Source organism: Durio zibethinus, chromosome 5 (assembly GCF_047325235.1).
Source record: "Durio zibethinus cultivar Kanyao isolate XHJ-2024 chromosome 5, ASM4732523v1, whole genome shotgun sequence".
NCBI classification, from domain to species: Eukaryota; Viridiplantae; Streptophyta; class Magnoliopsida; order Malvales; family Malvaceae; genus Durio; species Durio zibethinus.
Genome location: NC_143166.1, coordinates 26,153,318 through 26,164,372, shown reverse-complemented (window position 1 = coordinate 26,164,372; position 11,055 = coordinate 26,153,318). Strand labels below are relative to the sequence as shown.

Genomic DNA, 11,055 nt, shown 5'->3' with positions numbered 1-11,055 from the left:
AGAAACATATAAAGCCTTCCCTACCCTTCATACTCCCATCATGCAAAAAAAAGTGATGCACGTGTCTTCACACTAAAGTAGACAAATAAAAGACACAAACAAAAAATGGAGCTTTAACCATGAAAGATGGGAAGCTTGAGCTTCAACAAATAGAAGTGAAAGTTTTAGCCTCTTTTTTCCTTCACTGACCACTTATCCCTCCTTGCTTCGAGGTCCATTTTTTGTAAAATAAAAAAAAAAAAAATTCTTTTCACATCAAAAGAAAAACAAAAATGCATGTCCAACATGTATCAAGCTACAGATCCTTTCTCCTATACGCCTGTATTTTTTTTCCAAATAAAAGAACCCTTTACTTGAAATCTCCTTTTCTTTCTCCTGGTTTAGTATTTTTTATCTTTTCTTTTTTTAAAAAGAGTATAGCTGGTAGTTTCCTTTCCATGAAAACAGAGTATGAAGACCCCCCGTTAGCAGCCTTATACTAGAAAATAAGGCACCAGAATATTATGCTTTTTATAAAGGAAGAACCTAAGGCTCTGGCGACAAGCTATGCAAAGAAAAGGAGACAAATAGGATAGTAGTAAGGATGGAGTTAAAAAAACCCTTTTTTTGTTGCTTCAGCCACTATTTTAGTGATTGGTTTCGCTTACCTCTTTTTTTTGTGCTAACAACTTCCAGCGATAAAACAAAAGATCTAAAGCACAACAAATGAAACTAGAACATTTTTAAACGATATAACTAAAAGTCGACAGTCGACAACTTCCAGCCTTCCCAATTTATCTTTATACTTTCATCATTCTCATATGATTATGCAGAAAGAAAAAACAACAGAAATCAATAAACTTAACAGGATGGGAATAAGCATCGAGCATGCATTTTAGCAAAACATAAGCTGATGTGTTCTACAAACGAGCACATGCAGAAAAATCCAGAATGAAAGAGAACTACGCTTTAGGTTTTCAAATACAGCAAGCTACCTTTCACATCTCTGTTTATGGCTTTTCTTCAAAGGTTTCACGAAATGCTTTTTCTTGTTTTCTATTTTTAGTTCCGTTTTCTACTATTGCTAGCACTTCTTTTTTGCTTTTTTTTCTGCTTCAGTATTTTTATTACTGTTGCTATTTTTTTAGCTGCCTGCTCTTCAACTATTTTGTTTGTTGCCTAGTCTGCTCTGCTTTTGCGCTACCCCCTTAGAACGCTTAACGCCTTCACCGTCTCTCAAATTTTCAACTTCATTTTTCTGGTTTGGTCTATCTTGTTAACACTTCCATTTTTTATTTTTTCTCCTTTTTCTACCATCGGTTTCCTCTTCTCTAATGGTGCCCAAGAACTCTACCTTTTTTTTTTTTTTGTTTCCAGCCTCCCATTGCCTTTTTCTTTAGGTTTTCTCTACACAGCTTTCACTATTCTATGTCCCAACCCTCATGTTGTTTACGATAGTTTTTCCCCTTTCCTTTCACGTATTTATACAGCCATTTTCCCCTACTCCCTCATGTGTTCATACAGCTCCATGCAATTTTTGTTTTCTTTGCATTAGTTTCTTCAACCAAGGCCGGATAGGCCTCTTTGATTCTTGGGTTAGGGCCATGTTTTGTGGCCATCTTAAGTCTTAAATTGGGCGAAATTTCATGGACTTTTAGGATTTCATTTTGGTCTAAACTTTCTTTTATTATATATTTATATATGTTTTAATATTTTAAATAGTTTTATATATTTTTATATTTTATTTTTATATGTTTTTATATGTTTTTATTTTTATCTTTTATATCTTTTATATATTTTATTATTTTTCGTTTAATAGCTAACAATGGGCCATTAATGGGCTTTTAAAAAAAAAGTCTTTTATCAAATCTTCTATTGGGCCATTTTAAGCATTCATTTGAGCCTATGCAATAGATCTCATTATGCGGGCCACATTGAGCCTCATTCTCGAGCATTTAAAAATAATATGTGTAGTGGGCTTGAAAAATTATGGTCATTGCTCAATTGCAAAATCAAACCTAGGTTAAAGTGATAAAATATCATGGATAAAATTAAGTGTCTACAATATTCAGGTTTCCACAACCTCAAGGATGTTTTTGAAGTTGGATGTGTTTTTGGAGCTAAACAATTGCTTAAAGTAGTCAATGGCAATTATTTCTATCTCCATCTCATCTTCATGCCATTCATCATTTGTATCCTTCAACCTCCAAATAGTGTTGCTCTTCTTTCTATATTTTGCTTGAGCATGAAAAAAAGTTGTGTTTCTATCTCCTTCTTTCAACCAGTTTATTTTGGACCTTTACTTTTAGAACCTTTCCTCTTTCTTAAGGCATGAATTTATTTTATCCCTTACTTTTCACTCTTGCCACAATGATTTATCATTTGGTGGTACTATTTGTAATTCTTGTAGCTTTACCTTCATTCTTTTCAGTTTTCCTACATGGAACAAAACTCTATAATGTGCCATTACCTAAATCTAACTTCTACATTCCTTATTGGCTCACCTACCAAAGCCTCCCTTTTCTCTTCCCATGCTCTTCAAACTATGGTTTCATAGTTTTTCACCTTAGTCTACATGGCTTTGAAATAGTTCAAGTCCCAGTAGTGTTGCTGGGAAGGAGATTATTGGCAGATCAGAGGTTGGCTATGTCCATCAACTCCATGTGCTGGAATACAAGTATTAAAAGGTTCGACTTGGATGCAACGAGTCTATGATAATGTGCAAAAGTGAAACACCTAAGTGGGCGATGTGTTGAGTTAACCTGAAGTGTAAGCTTAAGAAAGCACTAAGATAACCTAGGAAGCTAGGTTGAGTGTTGTGCCCTGGCCCAAAAATGCCCTAGAAATGTGAGGTTGTCTAACCGAAAGGAGGTGTTGATAGGACTTACTTGCACAAGGGAGCTGAGGTGAGATTTGTTTAGAACTCACAAGTGAATGGGAGAGATTGTTGGGATATGGTTCAAATGTGAATAAAGAATCCTACATCATTAGGAAATCTAAATGAGATTTCTTATATATGCATGAAAAACCCAAAAATCTAATAGTTTAAGCTTTTGGACTCTAGTGGTATCCAACATGTATTTATAGGCTTTCTGGTGTGCTTTCATGGGCTCCAAGTGTGGTTTATCTCCCCAACACTAACTTTTTTACTTTTTTCTTTTATTTTTTCTTTCTCCTTGTTTGGCCATGAAGCATGCAATTGTCCTTTTACTAGCATTAGGTGATTCCACATAACCTTTTATTGTTGACACCTCATGTACCACATCCATGTGATGTTTTAAGGTGGCATATCCCTCATTATATTAAGCATTCCCATGCAAACCTAGATCCTTTGTCAATTCCTTACCACTTGTCAAATTTTGTTCCTTGATTCCATACAAAACTGGTTCCTTTGTTAACATCATTCTAGTAGCCAGGTTTTCCTCCTTTATATTCTCTTCAATAATTAATACTGGATTATTTGTTGACCTAGCATTCCTGCAATCTCTCCATTCCTGCTTTCATTCCCCCTTTCACTCCTACCTTTTTTATTGGAACCTGTAATTTTAGTCTTTCCCCTGTTTCATTGCTGATTCTGCTTGTCGATGTCCATCATTGGAATTCCCTATTCTGATGAAGTATGTGTCGAGATGTTTTGTAGTCTTCCATGTCTAGGCTTTTTCTCTACTTTTGCCAGTTTTAGTTTATGCTATACATCTTTCAGTTTCACTGCCATTGACAAATCCCTCTGTTACCATGTAATACTAACTCAAACAACTTCCTTGCTATCCACTAACTACTGTACAAAAAAAAAAAAAGTAAATGCCAACTGCTCAAGAATCCTAAGGAAGAAAACTCTTTACTCGACAAGACGAAAATATTGTTTTCAAAACTTGAAGTTCTGAAAAGGACTTGTAAAACAAAGAGGATTTGCATGTTCTTTTTCAATTCATAAATATGGCTAATTAGACATTGGTAAACATCCTTCAAATTACTGGTAATCTAATGACATGCATTTTCTTTTAATAAAAATACCGTTTAGCCCAAATTGTTGAACAAATTTTAGTTAGAAATACTAACTTAAAATTTTATAAATATAGGAATTAAGGATGCCATAGATATATATCCTTAATGTACTTCACTTTATCACCAGCCACTCTTCTTCACGTAAAACATTTATTACATATAATAAACTTGCATTTGGTATATTATATATTTAGCAATCAATTCATGAGATACCAATATTTTTTTTCATGCACATTTACCATTTAACTATACATGTCAATATTGATAGATAATCACTGAAATAACAATAAAACCTTTGGATCAAATGCAAATAATTATGCAAACATCCAAAGTGATTGCCCCACTTTTCAATTACTCTTATTAAGATCAAAGACAAATAATCTACCGCCTTTTTATCTTTGATCAATTCTTTTTAGAAAATTTTCATATAAGTCATTTTCTAGCAATAAGCTATCATTGGCGTGGGTCTAATAATTTTTATGATGACTCAATATCTACTTTTCGAGACTAATTGGCCATTGATGAGTATGACATTTAATCACTAAACAAAAGTTAATCCAAGAAATCTAAAAATATAAAAATATACCTGACACCGAAATGTTTGCGTAACATGCAACTTGGGCTGAGACTAAGGCAGACTTATCCAAAAATAAGATGGATCTATCTTTGGTCCAAATCTACACATAAATAAGATGGGTTGGAATCGGGAGATTGCATTCACACTAGCTGAAAAAAAAAGATCATGAATATTAATGAGATTATGGTCAGATTTAGGAGTAAATAGGCAGATTATGTTCACATGCAAATCTCATGATTTTAGGCATGATTTTAGCAATGCAATCTGAAAGTTTCCATGCTTAAAAGGATGTTCCTAACCTATATATTTTTTATTATTCTTTGGTAAAAAGTATAATAGAGTTTTATTTATCTTTAGGCAATCTTCTAGATTGTTCTTCAAGTTCTATATCTCTTAGATGGATTTCTTAGAGTGGTGAACTTTTATTGTTCTGTATCCTTGATTAGAATTCTTAGGGTGATGTTTCTGTATCCCTTAGTTTCTAATCTTGGTGGTGAACTTTTATCACGTTTAATCCAATAATCCTATTATGCCATTATTCAAATCCTTGTGAGTTGTTTCTTTGTTAGTTTTTTTGTTTGCAGTTAATCTCCACATCTTAAACATCAATTTTTGACATCAAATTGGTATCAAAACTATGACGGGTCATCATCGTTAAGCACCAATAGAAGAGGTTAAAGTTAACACTGATGTTGTAGTAACTACCAAGGTTGACACAAAGGATGCCCTTATAGAAGAGATGCGGTAAAAGATCCTTCAACTACAATATCGACTACGTATACAAGAAGAGAGAGAGAGAGGAGATAAGGAGGCAACAAAAGAGAAACGAAGAAGATGAAGGAGAAACCAATCCATTCCATAGAAACAATAGTGATTCTGATGATAGCATCCTATCTCACGCACAACAAGTTAGAGACTATCTCCGTAGAAACTAACTTCAACCTAACATATTCAATCCAAAAATAAAAATTCTTGAGTTCGAAAGAAAGATGCAACCTGAAAAATTCTTAGATTGGCTACACATGGTGGAACGCATATTTGAATACCATGATGCCCCTAAACATCATAAGGTGAAGCCAGTGGTCATCAAACTCAGAAAGCATGTATCTTTTTAGTGGAAAAATTTGAAGAAGCAAAGGGAAAGAGAAGGTAGGAGAAAAATTACAATTTGAGAGAAGATGAAAAGAGAGTTAAAGAGAAAGTATCTCTCATATAACTTTTGGCAAAATGTCTTTCTTAGGCTCCATAACTTAAAGCATAAAGATCTCTCAGTGGAGGAGTATACGGCTGAGTTTGACCACCTCATGTTAAAATGCAAATTGGTGGAACAGGAGGAACAGACTATTGCCCGGTATCTTAAAAGATTAAAGATTGAGATAGCTAATATGGTGCAGCTACAACCATATTGGACTTTCAACGATGTATGCAAGATTACCCTTAAGGTGGAGAGACAACAAAATGAGGCTCATAGTAGCAGCTCGAGATTTGGGTCTAGAGAAGTCTATATCAATAAAGGTGGCTCATCTAAAATTGTTATTCCTTCTAAGCCCATTCGAAAGCAACCTCAAAAAAAAGATGAAACCTCAGCTAGCAAGCCTCAGTCTAGTGCACAAACCAGAAGGTGTTTTAAATGTCAAGGGCTTGGACACATTGCTTTAAAATGCCCAAGCAAGAATATTGTGACTCTAGTAGAGGAAAACTTAGAAAGAAATGAAAAAGATCTGGTTGAGAAGGATCAAAACCTTGAAGAGGAAGAAGAGGTAACCTATGATGATTGTAGAGCATCCTTAGTCATACAATGCAGCTTGAGTATTGCACTTGCTAAGGAAGAAGATTGGTTGTGTAAAAATGTGTTCCACACTTAATGTACTACCTATGGGAAGGTATGTGATATAATTGATAGTGAGAGTTTTAAAAATGTTGTTTCTACCTCTATGGTGCAGAAATTAGGCCTCAAAGCAGTGGATCACCCTCAACCATATAAGTTATCTTGGTTATAGAAAAAAAATGAAATCAAGGTTAGCAAGAGGTGTTTAGTTCCTTTTTCTATAAGAAAGCAATACAAGAATGAAATGTGGTGTGATGTAGTTGTAATGGATGCTTGCCATTTATTACTTGGAAGACCTTGGCATTATGACCGAAGGGTTATTTATGATGGTTACCACAACACTGATACATTTGTGAATGATGGATGCAAAATCATCCTAGGCCTTACCAAGCCTATGGTGATGTAAAAAACAATCAAAGGGGAAAGAAGCAGTTTGTTTAACATGGCCAATTATAGAAAAAAAATTAAGATGGATGGTATTGTGTATGCTCTGGTGTTGATTGAGAAGAATAAAGATAGTGAAAAGCCCCCTACAGTGATACAACCATTATTGGTAGAATTTTAAGATATTGTTCAAGAGGAGTTACCAGTTGGTCTACCACCAATAAGGGACATTCAACACTACATAGACCTTATCCCAGGAGCTGTTCTACCTAATAAGGCTACCTATAGGATGAGTCCTAAAGAGCATGCGGAGTTGCAATGCCAAGTTAATGAATTGGTGAGAAAAAGAATGGTGTGTGAAAGCATGAGCCCTTGTGTAGTCCCAGCCCTTTTGGTGCCTAAGAAGGATGGATCATGGTGCATGTCTGTGGATAGTACGATAATTAACAAAATCACAGTTGATTATCACTTTCCTCTTCTGTGCTTAGATGACTTGTTAGACCACCTACATGGAGCAATTATTTTTTCGAAGATAGACCTACGTAGTGGGTATCATCAAATTAGAGTGAGGTTTGGAGATAAGTGGAAGATAGCCTTCAAGACAAGGGATAGGCTCTATGAATGGATGATAATGCCTTTTGGTTTATCCAATGCTCAGTACTTTCATGAGATTTATGAATCACATCCTTAAACCTTGTATTGGTAGATTTGTAGTAGTTTATTTTGATGATATATTGGTGTATAGCAAGGATGAAAACCAACACTTGAATCATCTATACCAACTGTTTTACATATTGAGAGAACAAAAACTTTATGCTAACCTTAAAAAGTGTAGTTTCTTTACTTCTAGCCTTATGTTTCTAAGGTTTATGGTGTTAAAAAAAAGAATAAAGATAGATCCCAGCAAGGTTAAGGCAATATTAAATTAGCCAACACTAGCATCTCTGCATGATATCCGAAGCTTTCATGGTCTTGCATCTTTTTATAGGCGTTTCATTAGGAGTTTTAGCTCTATTGTGGCTCTCATCACTGAATGTTTAAAGAAAGAAGTTTTTAAGTGGACTAAAGAAGCCCAACATAGCTTTAAGCTCATCAAGACCAGGATCACTGAAACTCCCATCGTGTCTCTACCAGATTTTGATCAAGTATTTGAGGTGGAATGTGATGCATCTAATTCTGAAATAGGTGCTTTTTAAGTCAAGGAGGAAAGCCTATAGCATTTTTCAATGAGAAGCTTAATGAAGCCAAGAGAAAGTATTCAACCTATGACAAAGAGTTCTATGCTATATATAGAGCTTTATTCCATTGGAGTCAGTATCTCTTTTCTAAGCCATTTGTCCTATATTCAGACCATGAGGCCTTGAAGTTTATCAATAGCCAGCACAAGCTCAACCAAAGGTATACAGCTTGGGTGGAATTCTTTTAAGTATATAACTTCACTATCAAACATAAATCAGGAACTCAGAATGTGGTGGCTGATGCTTTGAGTCGAAGGCATTCCTTATTGGTGACTATGGCTATTGAAGTTATTGGATTTGATGTGATTAAAGGGCTCTATGAGACAAATCCTTATTTTGGTCGAATTTGGAAAGAATACAAGCAAGGACCACATAACCAATTTTTGTTGCATGATGGATATCTTTTCAAGGCTAACAGCCTTTGCATTCCCTCATGTTCTTTAAGACAGGCCTTAATTAATGAGGCTCATGACGGTGCACTGAGTGGACATTTTGGAAGGGATAAGACACTTGCTCTTTTGCGTGATAAATTTTATTGGCCAAGAAACACCATAAACGATGTAGAGTATGCCATATTTGCAATAATCAAGGTCAAAACACTGGATTGTATACTCCACTGCCCATGCCTAATGCTCATTGGGAGAAAGTTAGTTTAGACTTTGTGGTTGGATTACCCAGAACTTAGAGGAACAAAGACTCCATCATGGTGGTTATGGATTGTTTTTCCAAGATAGCCCATTTTGTTCCTTGTACCAAAACTATAGATGTTTCTCATGTTTGTGATCTATATTTCAGGGAAATTATAAGGCTACATGGAGTTCCTAGATCTATGGTGTCTGATTGAGATTCCAAGTTTCTTAGTCATTTTTGGCGTACTTTTTGGAGGAAGCTTGGCACCAATCTCAAGTATAGTTTTTCTCATCATCCTCAAGCAGATGGTAAAATAGAAGTAACCAATAATAGCTTAGGCAACTTTCTAAAAAGTTAAGTGGGAAAGAATATCAAGCAGTGGGATCTTATTTTACCTCAAGTAGAGTTTGCCTATAATTGCTTACCAAGCCAAACCACTAGTTGTAGCCCTTTTGAGGTGGTGTATGATAAAAATCCAATCAGCCCTTTAAATTTAGTTCCTCTTTCTATTAATTAACAATTTAGTGGAGATGCAAAAGAAATGGCTAAGGGTATCAAACGATTCCACGAATAAGTGAGAGTTAAGATTTTACAGCAAAATAAGAAATATAAAAAGGCAGCAAACAAGCATAAAAAATATGTGGAGTTCAAATAAGGTGATTTGGTGTGGGTTAACTTGCGAAAAGAGAGATTTCCTTCAGGGAAGTTTGGCAAATTACAACCTATGGCAGATGGACCATTCAAAATTCTCCAACGTATTAGGGAGAATGCCTACAAGATAGAGTTTTCTGACATTTATAGAGTATCTTTCACCTTTAATATTGTTGATTTATCACTAGTAAAAGCCTTGACTAATGAATGTAAGAAACATGCTAAATAGAGTGAGCTATAGAATGGCATGTGCATAGAAAAATAAAAACATCTAAGGCATTTGTTTGATTATACACTATTGCAGACAAAGTGTCAGACATAAAAGAAGTTGAAAGATTTGAAGATTGTGGTGCAACCAGTAAAAGCTTCTGGGCGATTGTTGCTTGACTTCCTAGATGAGGCACAAGATTATTACCAGCAAGCTAAGATATTTATAAATAGGCATTAGAGTAATGTTTAGGGAAAAAGGTTGATGTTTAGGACTTTAGAATGTTGTTTTGGCTTTGTTAGGATGTAGTTTTTAAATTTTATAAAGTTTCAAATTAAGATTTCTTTCATCATTGATAGTTATGTGGCAAATATTAGTATATTCCATTCATGCATCAAAATATCAAACATAAGCATAGTATTTCTAATATTGACACAATTGTGGTACTCAAAGTTCAAAGATAGCTTCACCAAGTAAAAATCCCACACAATCAACTCACCAATACAGCACAAGAGCTCAAGCCAGACAAATGGAATAAGAAAATTTTAATCATCTTGAAAAGATAGAGAGAGCTCAAGAGAAGCCTAAAAGGGAATTGAATAAGATTTTGGATACATTGAACAAATTGAACAAGGGAAAAAATGTAGAAGAAATACTAGCCAACAGGACCATCAATCACAAGAGGTGACTGACCCTCTATACCCTTTTGAATTTGGTTTATATCAAGCCCAGTCCACATAAGAGGCACCACCACAGCAGTTCACATACATTATAAGGTATACATACCTCGAAATGCCATCAACTTCAAATCCAGGGCATTACCATAGCTATATAAATCTTATCTTTACTGAGAAGGCAATAGAACCAATCCAAGCCCTTGATTTGGATGATCCAAAAGAAAAGAAAAAATTAAAGGCAAAAGTGGTTAAGTTATTGAAGGACTCAATAGCTTATAGAAAGATAAGTATGCTAGAAGAAAGGTTACAAGCGGTGAAGGGAATTGGTTTTTATGGTTCATGGATCCTAATGAACTCTATTTAATCCCAAATGTTATTATTCGTCCAAAGTTCAAAGTATCAAAGTTTGAAAAGTACGATGGTATAATGTGTTCAAAGACCTACATTTCCATGTACCACTGAAAAATGGTTGCCTATGCTAATAATGATAAGCTATTAATGCATGTTTTCCAAGATAACTTTATTGGCTCTACTGCTAGATGGTATGTCCAGCTAGATAAGACCCATATTCAGTCTTGGAGTAATATAGCCTATGACTTTATTAGTCAGTATCAGCATATCATAGATCTAGCCTCAATCATTTGTTTTTGCAAAATATGGAGAAAAAGGCAATTAAATCATTCAAGGAGTATGCCCAAAGGTGAAAGGACATAGCTACTCAAGTTTAGCCTCTTCTAACTGAAAAAGAAACCACAATGTTACTTGTAAGCACTTTAAAATCTTCTTATTATGAAAAGATGATAGAGAATACAATAAAAAATTTTATCGACATGGTGATCTCGAATGAAATCATTGAGAATGCCATTAAGAATGGCAAG

At 34.8% G+C, this 11,055-nt stretch overlaps 1 protein-coding gene across 1 annotated transcript; it reads left to right on the top strand.

The window, feature by feature from the left end:
* Window positions 1-5,571: 5,571 nt before the first annotated feature.
* LOC149518869 (uncharacterized) lies at window positions 5,572-6,904 on the top strand. The gene is given in 1 exon segment (XM_089760405.1): window positions 5,572-6,904. A coding segment is annotated over 1 exon segment (1,056 nt). The 5' UTR covers window positions 5,572-5,739; the 3' UTR covers window positions 6,796-6,904.
* The last annotated feature ends 4,151 nt before the right edge of the window (window positions 6,905-11,055 follow it).